General features: G+C 37.7%; 1 protein-coding gene across 1 annotated transcript in view; it reads right to left on the reverse strand.

The window, feature by feature from the left end:
* Positions 1–18397, reverse strand: part of LOC113476231 (dynein heavy chain 5, axonemal-like) — a 170286-nt gene that overhangs the window by 134803 nt on the left and 17086 nt on the right. The window contains exons 8-20 of the mRNA XM_026841585.1: positions 18160–18346; positions 16818–16983; positions 16618–16711; positions 13372–13470; positions 11890–12071; positions 9576–9695; positions 8699–8900; positions 5540–5635; positions 4647–4820; positions 4467–4556; positions 3593–3748; positions 2557–2696; positions 758–909 (exon numbers count right to left, since the gene is read on the reverse strand). Of these exons, the coding sequence (XP_026697386.1) occupies positions 758–909; positions 2557–2696; positions 3593–3748; positions 4467–4556; positions 4647–4820; positions 5540–5635; positions 8699–8900; positions 9576–9695; positions 11890–12071; positions 13372–13470; positions 16618–16711; positions 16818–16983; positions 18160–18346 (1858 nt within the window). The remainder of the gene's footprint in view (positions 1–757; positions 910–2556; positions 2697–3592; positions 3749–4466; positions 4557–4646; positions 4821–5539; positions 5636–8698; positions 8901–9575; positions 9696–11889; positions 12072–13371; positions 13471–16617; positions 16712–16817; positions 16984–18159; positions 18347–18397) is intronic.

The following is an 18397-nucleotide window of genomic DNA, read 5'->3' on the forward strand; positions in this document are numbered from 1 at the left end:
AAGTAAAGGCTTTACAGGCTCTCCCATCTATAGAGCAGTATGGGTAGCGGTCAAACATCACAAACCATTTACTCAATTACACAGCTGTAAATTAGTTAATTTAGTGACTTCAGTGTCCTCTCAGCAACTGAATTTGTAATGCCTCAATTGAGATGGGGGTGAACAAAACCAATCATTTTACAACAGTAATTATTTTCCAAAAGTGAGGAGCCAGAAAGCATCTTTCTTTAAAAACAAAACAAAACAAAACAAAACCCAAAAAACCTACTGTATTTTTTTAGCACCTGAATACTTATTCTCTCACTGTGTTCCTCACCAAATCAACTTCAATGAAGTCACTAATGAGATTTAGTAGGATTAAGAAATTCTGACAAATTTCAAGAAACTGTGATTCTACTGTGGTTTTGTTTCTACTTTATCACAAGATTACAAAGGCGTGGGTTGTTTCTGTGGGAGGACAAAAGAGTGGTAAAGGGTCATCACCAGGGATGGGAAAAAGGATATGCCTGGTAAAGCAAACGACTTAATAAGGGCTGTTTAAAGATAGTTGACAAACAGCCCTGGCTTGATCACCACAGCTTAGAGCAGGACACCATTTTCACCTTACTTATGCCTGACTTACTTCCATAATCAGGAGGGAGGAACCTGTCATGTTTTTCCCTCATATAGATGGAGTGCTTTTCCTAAAACTGACAAGGAAATATCTGGTACCACCTAGCAGCATCAACAGTTTACCTCTTCTTCTCCTATTACATACATTTATTGATGTTCAAAGAAGTCCATGATAGCTGCATCAGGCCTGGAGTAAGGGCATCCTCAACTTGTCCTATGAATGGTTTCATCAGTGGTTTCAGCATAACAGGAATTCCATTCAGACACTTTTTGTAATTGATCAATAGATTCTGGAGTCTGCAAGAGATGATCACATTAAGAATGTGCTTAATTCAGATGTTTGAAACATACAGGAATTTGGACAGATTTTCTGTTAATAAGATTTGCAAGTTCTGACCCCATGTTAAAAATAAGAACTCTTCCCAGCTCTTCCTAGCTCAAGCTAAGCCTCTTTCTCCCCACTTAACAACAGAAACAGACCAGGGAAATAAGTATTTCCAGTAAAGTGACTGTGATCAATTTAGAGAAACTTTCTTCCAAGGAAAATCAAGTACAGTAAAACACCCCAGGAAATTGAAAAGATGGCATTTTTGTTCCCGTCTTTCTATCTCACAAGACATGGCATGAAATGACACTGCTTATATGAAAAGCTAGATCCAAACCACTTAGGACACCAAGTCACAAAGAAAAAGAGGCCAGACTGAATCAAGACGTACCAATAGAGTTCCAGGAAAATGGAGCTACATAATGAAGCTGCATAAACAAGAATTAGAACTGAATGCAACTCAAAAATCAGGTACATAATGAATTCCTTACAAGAACTGCTGCAAAAAATAAGTAATAGCTGCATTCTGTGCCTGATTAAAAACATGACTTTAAACATAGTTACAAATCATATACTGAGATAACTCATTTGCATTATACCCAAAAGTGTTTTTCCAGTGTTGCTTAAGCAGAATTCTACGGTTTCTGAATACTTCTTCTTTGATTGGGGAGTCAGTCTGAAGGCTTTTTTAGAGTGAAAAGTAAGTTTGTGTTATTTTTTTATTGCAAACATTTTCTGTACTTTTTGTTTCTCTTGGATGGCAAAAGTTGGGGCTGCTGCTTTTTAGGACACTGTAGCACATAGAGTTTGCCTTGCGCATTAGAAATTTTAGGTTATTTTGTCCTAAAACACTCCACAGATAATTAATGAAAAATGTGGTATTATAAGAGTGAAAGACTGAAAGCTTTAATAATAGAAAAAGGGAGGAGGGGTTGAATTTAAGTGTTTATGAAACTCTTTGAACGTTGTCCCTTTTTTTCCACTTCTATTTAAAAACTACCTAAAGAACACTCCTCACAAAGGGTAACATTTTAAAGACCTATCATCCTTCCTTAGTGAGTCAGAGAATTAATAATCAGCATCCCTGAGAATGAAAAGAACTCTTCCAGCACAGAACTGGACTGTTACAAGAAGCAGAAATAAATTATTTAAAACCAACAAAAGTTATTTCAGATATTCAACACAAGAGAGCAAATTATAATTTATTTGATATATTGTTTATGCAAATGTTTGGGTTGTGCCTTGATCAAGCGGTAAATTCCAGCTTGCTTTTGTAAAAGAAAAAAGCTTTTGGTGTTAACTGTAATATTTTGGACCATAATCCCTATGTTATAGTGCATAGATGCCTTAATAGTACCTAGGAGCCCCACTTACAGAGCAGCTGTTGCAGTAACAAAACTAAAGCATGTAGTAGTTGTTTTCTAGTTGTGAGATATTTGTGGAGATAGGAACAACTGTGTATTACCAATATTACTATGGAAATGCAGGAGAAAGCAATTAAATTTCAATAAACTCTATCAAAGAGAAAAATTGTAACAAATCAAAAGTAGATGCAACAGACTTAAAGCTAGGGATTCCCACTTGCATATGAGAATCAAATCCTAAAAGTGTTCACTTACTCCATTTGATGTTTTTTAATCTGTTCTTCATCTGCACACAAGCCAAGGACAATATCTGGAACTTCAAAATGCATTTTTTTCAGGTATTTTGTTTCATAAAGTACTTCCAGGACCACTGGGTCCAAGTTTACAAGTAATTCCTTCATGTAGCAGTAAAGGGGGGGGGGGAAAGAAATAGAAAATAAGGCAGTAGTTTGGTGGTTACATGTGATGTAACTGGAACATATAACAAGATGTAGATGACTAGAGAAGATTTTTAAAACAGATACCTATATTTCTACACGGATCTTCACCCTTCTCTACAAATATGTCAATTTTCCAAAGTATTAATCAACCAATATCTTGCACTGATTTCAATTTCCTGTGATTACTTCACAGTGCCCTAACCAGTTGGCTCCTGTGACTTCCTAAGTTTCATTCTAGTTCTGCAGCTACACTCTGTGGAAGCTAATTTGCCCTTTCATCTCAGTTTCTCCATCGGTAGACTAGGAAAAAACGTTGTGAAGCTCTCTGTACACTTTTTGGAACACTAAATGCTACTAAGATGCTCAATCTTAAAAAAATACCATATTTTTACCATCATTTCTCTGCACTACAGCAGAAAAAATAATCTGTGAAATAAGAATGATCAGATTTTCTACCTCAGCAGAGCAGTTTTGAAAGGAAATTAATGAATGATAATATACTCAACACAGTGATGCTGACCACTACATAAAAGACCGTGATCTAATTAAAAATTCCTTCCTTGACTAAAATTTTCATTAACATAGAAAGTAAAACATTAAATTATATCTGAAAAGATGTAGATAAGTCAATAATAGATATGCATTTGCTGAGCACTGCCTCTTTTATGCCTTGAATTCATGATTAAGTATGTGCCATAAACATACACAAAAAGGAAAAAAACCCACAACAATTCAAGTAGTTTATTTTTTTACCCTATTAAGATTATTTTAATGCTGTGCTTGTCTATCCATTGTATGATTAAAGTGCCATAAACAATGCAACAGTAATACAAAGAATTAATCACAGTTACCTCAGTTTCTGGGTGTCTGACAAGTAAGGAAGCACACAGAGAATTTCTAGCCTGGTCAGCAAACCTGCACCAGGCTCTATGATAAATAAGTTCAAATTCCAAGAGAACTGCAGCCATTTTATTGTAGCTCTTAATAACCTTTTTCATTTCCAGTGTCTGCAGTTCAAGGAAAAAGAAAAAAAGAAAACCATTTAACCAATTCAATGAGCTAAACATAGTAGAAATGTCCTCTACTAGGCTTTTCCTCATCACCATTAGGAAAACAAAATGAACAGAAAGCTTTAAGTTATGCTATTTTAGAGATGAGATAAGGTAAGACACAGAAACATAGAAATATATTTAGGAATTCGATTATTAAGAGTATTTAACTGCTCTAAACATAACTCTTCTCCTGATTTTTCCTCCCAGTCTTGCCTGTAAAACTAAATCTATACTATGACCTATAAAAAAGCACTGATGTCCCATTAACAAAGCTATACAAATTATATTCTTTCATAAAGTGTGGCTAGTGTTTGAGGTTAAATTGCTCAGTCGTCTTCATTACAGAGCATAGCAGACAGAAGGCTCTAAGCTTAGGTACACAGCCAACAGTGCTGCTATCAGGATTAACATGAGTCAAGCCCCGGAAGAGACAAAAGCACCAGCCTAAGACAGCAGCTTAATGTCTCAAGGGAAGTAACTGTCCTCAGCCATAGAATAATAATGTTGCAAAACCAAATTCAGATCCTGAAGCAAACACTAACACCCATCCTGTTGGATGAGCTTGAATACAAGTTGCTAGAAAAGTGAGTTTAGGAGTATAAAAATAAATCATGTGTTTGTTAATAATGTGCTTGAAAGCTTAGCAGAAATCCTCCCTCTGCTATTTTCTAACCTTCAGAAGTGTTGTTTTCTTTTTAAGGAATGTCATTGGATGGTCAATTTTTCTGTATAACTGCTGAGCCCACATAATCTTCCCTGTTACCTGAAACACAGAAGATATGAAGTTATATATTTCTATTAACTTAAAAACAGTCAAGAAGTCTTTTTTCTCTCTTATTTATTTCATTCTTACTGGTGGTATATTCCGTGGTATAGGTGGATTTTCTTTTTGCTCCTGGTAGAGTTTTCGAACAAACTCTAAGTCTTGGCTATACTGCTGAAGGACAATGACATACTTCTCATTAAGATCAATATGATTTTCTCCTATTTGTTCAAGCTTCATCAGAAGTCCCAGCATCTGTTCAGTCTAGAAGATGTTAAAAGTTCAGAAAGTCATTGTTCATAAACTGTTTTTAAAATTGCTAATATGACTCATCTAAGGTTTTAAGTTGTTTTCTAAGAAACACAGAAAAGTCTATCCAGACAAGCTAGTGAATTTTACTTCTGTATTGTGTCCCATGTAGAATATATTTACCATAGTATGAACCAAGGAACTGCTACCACTACAGTATAATGGAATATTTAATTTTTTTCTGACTCTCAAATCACCACTCTTTTTTTCTGCAAACAGTTGTGGTAGAATGCCTACACTTTTACTCATGCTTCATTAACATCTCATATCATGATTAGAGTCTGAACCAATGAATGTTACTGACATTAATTTAACAGACAGCAGAAATTATTTTTTTACTCCTGTCAGTCCAAGAGGAATAATTTAGAAATGGAACAGGAAGCATGGGGGACACCAGGATGAAGAAAGAAAATAAACTTCAGAAAAATAGGGCTATAAAATTGGTAAAGAAAGATGGAACATAAAATTGGCGCACCAATGAACATGATCTTCCAGCACTTCTGCAAGTGACTTTTAGAACACCTGTAACAGGCTTCATGTCCTCCTACATTACCTCAGGCAGCCACAAGCACAGTCCAGAACACTGGCAGTAATGAAGGAGTTCAGTAGGAGCTGTGGGTACTCAACTTTGCTGAGCAGCAGAACAAGGAGCTTGTATTTCTAATATTACTTACAGTTACGGTCCTCTCAAACCAGGAATCCACAAATTCTTGTATGGACTCATACAATGCGGCAATTTGGTTCTTAAATTCAAGGTAATCTTTTTCAAACTAGAAAAGGGTAAAATAATAATAATAATAATAAAAAATAATCTCTATTGTTGCTTTCATTTCATAGAAAATTATTTCCCTGAAGTTTGGGGGGAATTTGCTTTATCTACCCAGCACAGTTCAGCACTGAATTAAAGAGAACAGGGACAACATCAGTAACAAAGGCATTTACACTCTAAGCAATGTAAACAGAAAATAAGAAGTGTTAGGTTATATGATTAAAGCTTCATCTTCATGAACACAAAGGAGCACAGAGGAACAAGAACAGGCAGAGGAAATCTAATAACCTAATCAGAAAGAACAGAACACGCTCGCCAGCTACTCCCAGTACTGCCACAGGAGAGCGCTCAGCTCACTGTCCAGGTATGAAACCTGTCAAGATGAGCAAACTGGCAGGATCTCTAGTGCACCTTACAGACTAAGGGAGTTTATTGCCTAGGAGATAACGGACTGTTTACTGGGGAAAGGCATTTTGGCATGGCACAATACGAATTATGGGAGTTAGGGAAGAAGCAAAGGCAGGGATCGATGTAATTTTGGGCAGGAATAGTGTGGGAAGACAGAGGCATGATGGGATAAAAGGAGTCAGTCACATGTGAACAGGCTGCTGTTCAGTACACTTGTCTGGCCATGCTCTGCACCTGATCAGCATGTCTGTCTTGTCTTCTTACTTATTTCTGGTTGTTTTCCTTGGAAAAAGGGCTCTCTCTTCTGTGTGCATATGGGAGTCTATGTACATCAACAAGAGTGAGTGGAGGGAGCTTGTATAAAAGATGGGGAGAGACTTTTTACCAAGGCCTGTAGTGACAGAAGAAGAGGTGAGGGTTTTAAACTTTAAAAAAAAAAAAAAAAAAAAAAAAAAAAAAAAAAAAAAAAAAAAAAAAGATTTAAATGAGACATAAATAAGGAAGAAATTCTTTACTATGAGGGTGGTAAAACATAGGCACAGGTTGCCTAGAGAGGTTGTGGCTGCCCCCTACCTGGATGTGTTCAAGGCCAGGTTGGATGGGGCTTTGAGCAACCTGGTCTAGTAGAAGGTGTCCCTATGCATGGCAGGGGTGATTGGACTAGATGGTCTTTAAAGGACCCTTCCAACCCAAACTGTTCCATGATTCTATAGAGACCATGGGTCACTGGGGCTTGTGCACCTGTGGACTCAGCAACTGGAGAGACTGGAGTGTATTGAGGTCTAAGCATCAGCAACCAGAGTAGGAACCATGGATCATATCAACTAGACACTGGAGCATGTACATACTGTGTAGGTCTGTATGTCACATGTAATGGCTAGACAATACTAAACCAGACTAGGCAGCAAATAGGACAGAGGCATGCGAACCAAGTGTTGGAGCAGCCATAAGTCTGAGCTGGATATTGAAGAGACCTGAGCAGTCTGAGAACTAGCTACCAGAGGGACCTGCTGGCCCAAGCCAGCTACCAGAGAGACAGTAGGGTCTGAAGGTCAGCTACTGATAAGGTTATAAGTCTGGACCAACTACCAGAACTGTTTGCATGTGTGTGTCGCTGTGTGTCAGCAACTGGAAGAGCAAGGGGATCCAGTGGTCAATTAGAAGGTAGACTGATTGCCAGTTACTGGAGGGACCCATAGTGCACGTGTCTGTGCATGTGTGTGTATAGGCCTGAGTACCAGCAGCTGGAGTGGGGCTGTGGATCTTGGCAGGGGTTGTAGGTCCAGGAACTGGGGAGACCTGGGTATCCAGGTGCCAGCTGTTGGACAGACTGAGTGTGTAAGACTAGCTGCTGGAGTCATCCATGTATATGTATTTTCTACTAACAGGCTTTCCTCCTGCTCAGCCAGAGAGGTACAAGATGATGCCATTAATACTGTTTATACTTGTGTGATTGCCATGTTTTAGCTTGTGTTTAGCTGTGTGGGCAGACCTGCGTATAAATATATTGTGTGTATGTGTGCATGCATGCCTATTTCAAATTACACACTCAGCCTCACAACTCAGTGGACCTGGGGACATAGAACCGTGACAGCCTCACCTCTACTGGGCTACCAAATTTGGCAGCTCCTAACTAGAAGTAGGGTATTTATCTGTACTTATTTGGGTACTTATCTGTAAGAATTTTTCTTAAGCCTAAAAGACTGAGGACCTACAAAAAGAGTTCAGTGCAAACTTCCTCTTGAAGAAAGCACTTCACGAGCTTGGGAAAACAGTCCATAATATATATTGCTCAAATCATTTAGGTGTAGAAAAGTCATGCAATTTTTAAACACTTTCAAATTCCAGTTACCAGTAAATGTTCTCTTTCAGAAAAGAATCACACAGCAAGTATTACAGAAATGTAAGCCATCAGCTAGTTAGAAGAAAGGCAAAGGTACTCCAGGCTTAAATATTTAAGGGAAAGTTCCTGACAGTGGCAAGCTACAGTTAAGGAAGGCAGGAGAAATAAGCCAACATTTCTAGCACTTCTCTTGTGAGGCTATCAATCCTGCAAAGCAAGCAGGCTACAGCTCAAAAAAAAAAAAAAAAAAAAAAAAAAAAAAAAAAAAGCAGCCCAATGCCAGCATGGGCAGAATGTATTAAAACGTGAGTCTGAAGCACTTGAAAAGCCACTTCAGTTTCTACCACCCTGCCCAGCACTGTGGGTGATATCATTTACTTCTCCCTCTGAAATGTTCATCTAAGTGTCTTTGCTACCTTTGCTATAATCCTGCCTTTACTATTCCACTAAGGATTTTCAGTAACACTGAGTGACTCTTGCAACTAGATAAACTATATTTAATGCACTGACCTGCCTGAATTAGTTTCTAGTCTGCAGTTCAAAATATATGCATCTCAAAACAAACATGTTTAAGAAGTTCTTTGTAGCATTACCTATCACACAAGAAGTAGTTTATCAAAAATTAACAAAAACATTTCAAAACAAAAGCCAAATTTACCTGAACACTTTCAAAGTACATTAAAATATATGAAAATATTACTATTACAGAAAAATACTATATGCATGAATATAATATTTAATCTTCTTTGCATAACTCCAGTGAAAAGCATAGAATTAAGGGAGTGATTGTCAGACAAGTGCGAGTATATGTACCTCTTTTTTTCTGTGATCCAGAACATCATACTGTTTGGATTTGGTGTTTGTAGCAATGGTCTCATAATGAGTACTGATCTCTTCAATACCTTCTATTTTTATACACTGGAGCTCTAAAAGGCTTTCCATAATATTGCTCATATCTGAAATCTTCTCCAAACGTTTACAGAATGTATCAAATTTTCCAAATATATAGTTTTCACTAACAATAAAAAAGGAATAGAAGGATTGTTCTGCAAATTTATTTGTAATAGATATTTTCTATTTAACCCACATATATTCTACCAGAACTGCTACCAAATTTCACATTAAAAAATCTATGTTGTAATAATTACAAATCAAATAAAACCCATTTAAAGTAATCAATACAAATCAGAAAATGCTTAATCCTTATATATGTCAATTAAAAGCCTTTACCACATTTCACGGGAGTTGCTCATTTAAGTAAGACATTTGCAGGAGATCAAAATTTGAATGTACAATACTAAGAAATGCCCCATAAGTGCCAAAGAGGTAAAACTCCTGGCATTACAATAGACAACCCAGCCCAAAGCTGACTAAATTCCCCTGCACTCTTTTCCTTATATTCATGATTTAAAGTTGTTGGGATTGTAGACCATACATAAACAAATGCATTAAATTAACACATACATAAATTCCCTTGAAATCCCCTTTGACATCTGCTAAGTCAACAAGTGCCTGGCAAAAACCCATCACTGGTTTATTCCTGAATAAAAAAAAAAAACACTTCATGTTCTGATTCTAATACTACATTTTAACTGAGTATGTAGGTTTTCCGCTAGCCAGCAGATATAATGATATCTCAATTATAAATTTTATAAGTTAATATGATTCAATGTTAGAGTGAATTATTTACCTGAAATCAAATTGCCTTTCACTTGGATTTTCCTTTAGCTCCTCCTTAATTCTCTGAAAGTATGTTTTGTATAGTTCTTTGAGGGAAATGCATTGTTGTATCCTCTTTAGCAATTCTTGCCTGAGGAAGAAAACACAGAAGACAGAAAATCATCCTAAGGAGGTCTTCAAAAGAGTATAAATAAAAATAGAACATTTTGGTCAGATATGCAACTTTGCAAAATAAGAACATAAAATTATACATTACCTGAAAAACATTCAAAATATGAGGATTACAATTAAAGTATTTGTTTTAAATTTGTTATCTAGATTGGATGGGTTTAGTTTAGGTTCTATTGTCATCAAACTAAAACTTCTGCAGCATAGTCCAGAAAGGATTTGCACCAGGTAAACCCTGGCTACTGAATGCCTGTAGTTTGGCCATTTCTCATCTTCTGTAAACTGGATATTGCTGATGGGTTTTCCTTCATTTGTTTCTTTGGGTTTTTCTAAGCAGACAAAACTGGAGAGGTATTTTTCCAGACAACAGTAAGCATGAGGAAAGTTTTGTTTCTTTAAAAAGATACACCAGGAAGACCTTGGTTCCTAAGGCCACAGATAATTACATCTTATACACAGTTGTTCATTAACCCTAAGGTACTGCTATACATGAGGTACATAGATGAGGCATGGACATTAGCCATGAGCCATTTACCCAAGGCTGTTGCTCTACTTTGGCTTTGTCTTTCATCTTCCAAAAGATCATTGGGAATAAAAATGATAGTTGAACTTTATAGATTGAAACCACTAACTGGCACAGAGAGAAACTTGTAGGTACAGCAAAAGCAAATAAGTAAATGAGAATAATATCTCAAAAATAAATTCAGCTAGAATAAAGAAATGAATGTATTCTACTTTTATTTACATTAATTCTTTAGAATAAACATAGCCAGTACTTAATTGATTACAGGTAATTTCTGAAAACTTCACCCACACCAAAATACAGGAGGAATCCAAATTATTTGTTAGATTTACTTTTATGTCTCCTATCCTGTTACCCCAGTGTCACCTTTGACTTGGCGGGAATTTAAGCCCAGACATCCTGACTTTCTGTGTCTTGATGAACTTGTAACACCTTTTCCTTCTCACCTTGGTAAGCATAATCTTGCTCCAATTAAACTATTTCAAGAGGCTATTTCCATCATTACTTTTCTAATTGATCACTTTAGATGTCATGCTCATCTTAACCCCTTCTCTTTTGCATGAAAATAATTGACTCATTCTTATAGCATGTGTTTTTCCTAGGCTATCTCCACTTAACTTCTCATCCTCCCCGTACACTTGTTCTGCCAGTGGCATTAGAATTCACCATGCAATTAAGTTGCATACGAACATCTGTGCTTCCATATATGTTGCATGTAGTGCTTAGGAACAGCTCCTTGCAAGTAGCTACAGAGCAGCTGGCTTGTCCCTTCCTTGAAATGTCATCTTTAGTTAACCTGACAGTGATGTCTACAAAACATCCAAGGGTATCACAAGGTTTGCTGAAAACACTGTCATTGTAGCTGACCAACACTGCATGATTGCTGGCTTTTCTCCATCCCTCTTTCCTCCCCCCATCTCATTATTTACTTCATATGTTTCAGGTTGCAGGCTCCTTAGAGCTGAGGCAAACTTTTTGTTTGTTTTCTGTATAGTGCCTAACATTGGCTGAAAAACAGGAACTCTTGTGATACTAACAGCTGTAACAGAACAATAGAAAGGAAGAACAAAACTAGTCTTAGGCATGTCTAACTAGCAAACACAGTAAATCCAGTTTTTTAATTTAAGGTCCCTCATGGGCACCATTTACGCTCCTCATGTGTTTGTTCATACAGCATTCTACACCAAATACTCAGAAAATATGAGCCTGAGTCCTATCCTATCCCTCAAACTGACTTTCCTGCCCACTAATGGCAAAACAGAAATCTTAGATAGAACTTTGCCAGTGTATCCTCGGAGCTTCTTTATGAAGAACCTTAGCTCCCAGTTCTAATTGCTCAAGTGTGTTTCGTCTAAAAAAAAAAATAGGAACAATTATCAAGCATTATATACTGATATATATTACAGGCTTTTCAATAACAGTTTTTTTCCACAACACATAGGAAATTTGTCTTTTCAGAGTACTTAATTCTACACAAAATGAGTACTCACAAGCTTAAAATTAACATGGGAATCAGTGTCTGGTAGGAGGACGAGGGGCTACTCAAATTTACCTTTTAATAATCTTTATGTCTAATCTGTAGTTTTACTTCTAGTGTTAAAAAAAAATGATTAAATTTTTAAAATTCTATCACCTGTCCAGATCCCAGATTTTTGAAACACCTTCACATAGATATGTCTTGCATGTGTTAATCATTTGATTGGTGATTTTAAGAAGAAGAGATGTCATACGCTCTGATGTGTTGTAGTATGGTGATGTGCAGTAGATCATACAGACAGTATTCATTAAACTGGGTATGTGTTCCATCATTGTTACCTACAACAGGAAAAAAATGGGGAAGTTGGAATTTCAAATTTCCTAAAAATTAACACAGCATAAAATGTGACAGCTCTGGGAATATATTTGTCAGTGGATAAACATCTTTTTGATTGCAACATATTGTTCTTACAGAGATCTCATTATGAACTGGACCATCCAATTCATTTGCAGGGACTTAACACACTATGACCAAGAGAAAAAAATGGGGAATGAATAAATGAATAGGTCTTCTTCCAGAGTGGCATTTTCCAGAGGAAAAACAGAGGCTGTACTCTTTTTGGCCATGGCCTCAGGTGTATGAAGGTGCTGTAGTCTGCTTTACAAAGGAATACACTACCCCAGGAAAGGAAGTCATACACTGCTACAAAAGAGTGAGCCTGCTGTAGGAAGGACAAGAAGAAGAAAGTTGGCCTTTGCTCATTTTGCCTAGGTCTGTACAGAAGAGAAATCCAGAAGGGAGGGGCAAGGCAACAATAATATTTCTCTTACTGAGGAAACTGAACTATAGAGTTTTGTGTCCCACAGAAAGTCACGCAAGCCAGATATACTGAGAACTCAGAACAAGAGACAATGACTGGTCTAAAAAAGGATAAAAATTACATGGTATCTAAAATTCAAGTCCAATATGGCAGAATGGTGAGAATTTGCAAAAGAAAAACAGTGTAAAATAGCACAATGGATTCAAACAGAATTCAAGCTTTGAAAATAATGTTTAGAAAAATTGTAACAAGCTGAATTATGTGTAAATATTCTGAACCATGTAATTTTAGATAGTTTTGCCTGATGGCTGTATCTTCAAAATTCATATTCTCACTTAAAAATGAAATATAAACCACACATGGTTATGAAAATAAGTTTTATCATCTTAACCAGGATGACAGTAAATATGTGCTACTTGCAATAGAAACAGCTTTAACCTGTGAAATAAGGGGAAGCTGCCCAATTTCAGCTCAACTGAACGCATGGAGACAGGAAGAGGTACCATATGTAAAACCCAACCTCATAAAGTCATTTCAGTTTGGTATCAGGTTTGGAAAAATAGCATCTTTTGCTTATTCTTCTTTTGCCCTTCAATTATCTCCTGGAATGACAGTTCCTCCTACTCAAAAAGTAGTATTATTTCTGGTTTATTCAAAATCTGTAAACTCATTTCACGATTGCCAAAGGAGTTAAGCTGTCCTCTAATCATTAAGCATAGGAGTTAAATGCTGAAAGAAGAAATATATTTCTTTCAGCAGCAAAAGCCTTTCCTTTCTTTTCTGCATTTCATGTTAAGTGCCTTCAGAGTACTACTTACAGGTGAAGCTTTGGCAAGTGGACCAAAAAATTTATCCAGTGTATATAAATATTTCACGTTGTCTTTAGCTTCATTGGCAGCAATTGTTATATTACCATCCTGAGGGGAGAAAGAAAATGAAGTAGAATTAATAAACGTTTACTGAACAGGTTCTTGTTCTTCTACAATGCAGACTACGATTCCACCTTGCAAACATTTTCTCAGAGTTCTCTCAAATGAGTAATTTTTTCTTTACATAAGAAATAACTGTTTTTACATACAAAAATTGGTAAGATCTACATGGAAATCAGAACCATTTTGAATGTGATTTAGAGGAACTCTTCACTTAGACCCCCCCAAAGCTTTTCCTTACTGATGGAATTACAATAGTGTGGATTTGATAATCTGATTTACATTTTAGAATGGTTTTAGCATGGTACCTATTCTACAGAAATTAGACAAGATCCTTGAAATGTACTGGGGTGTTTCCCATAATTTTTTTAATGAACACTTGTTAGGGAAAAGGAGTTCACAACTAATTCCTGTATATCCTTCTGTTCATGACAGGTAGAACTATCCAGTACTTAGGAGGCAACTCTGTATGAAGAAATCCAGTTACAGAATCACAGAATCATCTAGGTTGATAAAGATCTTGAAGATCATCCAGTCCAACCATTGACCTAACACTGACAGTTCCCAACTACACCTCAGCGCTATGTTGACCCAATTCTTAAACACCTCCAGGGATGGGGAGTCCACCACCTCCCTGGGCAGCCCATTCCAACGCCTAACAACCCCTCCTGTAAAGAAATGCTTCCTAATATCCAGTCTAAACCTTCCCTGGCACAACTTGAGGCCATTCCCTCTTGTCCTGTCACTTATTACTTGGCTATAACCAAGAGGCTCATCCCCAGCTCTCTGCACCCTCCTTTCAGGGAGCTGTAGAGGGCGATGAGGTCTCCCCTCAGCCTCCTCTTCTCCATACTAAACACCCCCAGTTCCCTCAGCCACTCCCCGTACGACCTGTGCTCCAGACCCTGCACCAGCTCCATTGCCCTTCTCTGGACACGCTCGAGTCATTCAATGTCCTTTTTGTAGTGAGGGGCCCAAAACTGAACCCAGGAATCGAGGGGCGGCCTCACCAGTGCCGAGTACAGGGGTCAGATCCCTTCCCTGTCTCTGCTGGCCACGCTATTGCTGACACAAGCCAGGATGCCATTGGCCTTCTTGGCCCCCTGGGCACACTGCTGGCTCCTGTTCATCGGGCTGTCAATCAACACTCCCAGGTCCCTCTATGACTGGCAGCTCTCCAGCCACTCCTCCCCAAGCCTGTAGCGCTGCTGGGGGTTGTTGTGGCCCAAGGGCAGCCCCCGGCATTTGGCCTTATGGAAACTCCTCCAGTTGGCCTCAGCCCATGGCTCCAGCCTGTCCAGGTCTCTCTGCAGAGCCTCCCTACCCTCGAGCAGATCAACACTCCCACCCAACCTGGGTGTCATCTGCAAACTGACTGAGGGTGCACTCAATCCCCTTGTCTAGATCATCAATAAAGATGTTAAACAGGAGTGGCCCCAACACCCAGCCCTGGGGGACACCACTCGTGACCGGCTGCCAACTGGATTTAACTCCGTTCACCACAACTCTTTGGGCCCGGACATCCAGACAGTTTTTTACCCAGCAAAGCGTGTGCCCATCCAAGCCACGAGCAGCCAGTTTCACCAGGAGAATGCTGTGGGAAACAGTGTCAAAGGCCTTACTAAATCAAGGTAAACAACATCCACAGCCTTTCCCCCATCCAATAAGCAGGTCGCCCTGTCATAGAAGGAGATCAGGTTTGTCAGGCAGGACCTGCCTTTCATAAACCCATGCTGACTGGGCCTGAGCATCTGGTTGTTCCTCACATGTTGTGTGATGGTACTCAGGATGAGCTGCTCCATCAGCTTCCCAGGCACCAAAGTCAAGCTGACAGGCCTGTAATTTTCTTGATCATCCTTTCGACCCTTCTTATACCTGGGCATCACACTGGCCAATTTCCAATCTGTTGGGACCTCCCCAGTCAGCCAGGACTGCTGTTAAATGATGGAAAGTGGCTTGGCAAGCCCCCCAGACAGCTCCTTCAGCACTCTTGAGTGTATCCCATCTGCTCCCATAGACGTGTGTGTGTCTGTGTGATGCAGCAGGTCACTGACTTTCTCCTCCTGGATTGCAGGGGTTCATTCTCCCAGTCTCTGTCATTTGGCTGAGGAGGCTGAATTCCCTCAGTACAACTAGTCTTGTTATTAAAGCCTGAGGCAAAGAAGGCATTAAGCATCTCAGTCTTTTCCTCATCACTTGTTACCAAGTTTCCTCCTGTGTCTAGCAGGGGTTGGAGACTCTCCCTGGTCTTTCTTTTGTACTGACATACTTATAGAAACATTTCTTGTTGTCCTTGATTGCTAAAGCCAGATTAATTTCTAGCTGGGCTTTAGACCTCCTGATTTCTGCCCTGCATAGCCTCACAGCCTCTTTCTAATCATTGTGAGTGGATAGTCCCTTCTTCCACAGACTGTAAACTTTCCTTTTCTCCTTGTTCATCATCCCTGGCTTGTACTGGCTCTGTACAGACATGCTCATCCAAACTCCATTATCATAAAAGTCTGCAAATATGTTAAGCCCAAAATCAAAAACTCAGTAAGGTGACACTGCTCTCCTGGTCTATATTCAAAACAGTAAATACTTTCTTAAGTGCCAGAAGATCTACATTCTCATGTTTTGAGGGGGTCTGATCAGATGTACATGGTCTACAGTTTATTTTCAGGCTTGCCTATAATTTTGACCGATAAATTTACATTACAGATATCCACTTAATCGAAGTAGCAATTATGCTACAGAAAGCCAGCTGTCAATAATTCTTAAAGCAATATGAACTTTCAGACATGAAAGATGAATTTTCTACAGTTGGCCTGCACAGGATTTAGCTGGAAAGAGAGAAAAATGTATTGCTGCTTCGCTTTACTTTTGCACAAACATTCTGCCCACTATATTAATGAAAGACACATTACAGAAGTATCAACTTCTTTTCAAGTTATCTATTTGTCTTCAAAATCATTGGTGTTATATGATTCAACAAACAGATAATAAACCACAGTAAAAAAAACAAACAAAACAAAACAAAAAAAAACACCACAGGATAAACTCTCAAAACTATTTTTAGCATTGTGTTCACTTCTGTGTGTATTACAAATACAGGACTGTATGCACTGAAAACTTTTATTAAAACATAGCAATTACCAGCTCTTTCCACTGCTTTAATGTTTTTGATCTTGCTGCCTGAAGAATACTTATAATTTTCTTTACTCTTGAACTCTTGATCTCATCTAAAAGACTTTGAAGAAAGAAACACATTTAATACTCTCTTTGGAATGAAAATTTACACTTATTTTTAAAAAGGTTTTTCTTAGACTCTGTGAAAAATAATGCGGGGATTTAACCTGTTAAATGATGACATTCTTGTCTTCCAGTATTCCAGCTCTGTAGATGGACCAATGTCATCAGCTTCTCTCCTCATTTGTTCACTTTCCACTAAAACTTGTCTGATCTGTTTGATCCAAATCATGACCACTTCTTCAAGTTTCTCAGTGACCTCTGTGTTACTGCCTTCAAAATCATAGAATGGGACAGTCTCATAAGTACCAAGAAATAAATACAGATTTTTAACCACTGTCAAACATAAGCTGAGACTCTATGTAAACTGAGTATATTCAAATCACTGACCAACAACAGGAAAAGATTAAGACTGCAACAACAAGATGCACACACATACAACCTGTATCTACCTACGCTGTTACTACTGTATATCCTTTACAATGGAAACATTTAAAAATACAATAAGTTCATAAGGAAAAAAAATACGTCGATCTGGTTTTGGGAGAATCATGTTTCAGAGGTCCAAGAAATGCATTAACTATTATGTGTATATTTTTCCACTTGTATTCCACATCAAAAGCATCACATAACAGACACTATTATTAACAGTCACAAAAAACCCTATAATTTTTAAGTCAGTACATCTTTTAGATTGCCATAGCAGCTGAAAGAATCCAGTTCACTTGGTGCATAGGATTCGTGGAGCTTGTACTACTAAATACATCTAAAGAATCTGTCCAGCTATATAATGCTATTGTCTCATCTTAAGAGTCATTAGTTCTTCTGTGGAAGCTGTCCTGTCAAAGGTGAATGAAGGGTTGAGAGGGATTGCAGAAGTATTGACTTGTTTGGCATTATTTCACTCTGAAAATCCATGTGGTAATAAGAAATGGTGGAAAGGTATTGTTCAAAGAGTCATAGCTACTCTTTTTTCTTACATATACATATATGCATAGGTGTATATAAATGATTATATATGTATATGTATTTATATGTCTATATAAATATTTATATAAGTAAGTGTGTTTTGACTCACAGCTCTAAGAGCCAGACTTAATATTGGGTAGGATTTCCCCAATATCAAAGAAAGTGAAGAGTAGTAGATGGCTACACTAGTAGATGGCTTCACTCAGCAGCTACTTGGGCAGCAGACTAGGAGAAACACAAGCCAGTGTGTACATGATATGTCAAGGAACTACCTAATCCCTTAAAATTTGTGAATTAAAGGATGGACAAATGATTGATCATTTTATGATTACATTACAGTCAGAAACCTGGCAAGAATAAGCAGAAAAATGTATACAGCTTGGGGAAGAATTAATTCTTCAAAATAATATTTTACTAATGACACAGCATTTATTGTATAAACAGCATCATTGAGTTTGCTTTGCTGTAGGAATTACTCACCTGCAATTATGTAGTCAGATGGGTTTTGTAAATTCCTGACATAAATATCAATATCCACTTCTTTGAGCTGAATTTTATCTTCTATATTCTGTCTTGATGATGATAAAGTACCCACAAATTTATCTACTGAATACAGAAAGTCTTGTATTTGGCTGTTCTTCAAACCTTCTTTCACAGCTCCCCAGTTCTGATTATTGTATGATTTATGCAAAAAAAAAAAAAAAAAAAAAAAAAAAAA

The sequence above is a fragment of the Athene cunicularia genome (genome assembly GCF_003259725.1).
Source record: "Athene cunicularia isolate RWA chromosome 2 unlocalized genomic scaffold, athCun1 chr2_part1, whole genome shotgun sequence".
In the NCBI taxonomy this organism is placed as follows: Eukaryota; Metazoa; Chordata; class Aves; order Strigiformes; family Strigidae; genus Athene; species Athene cunicularia.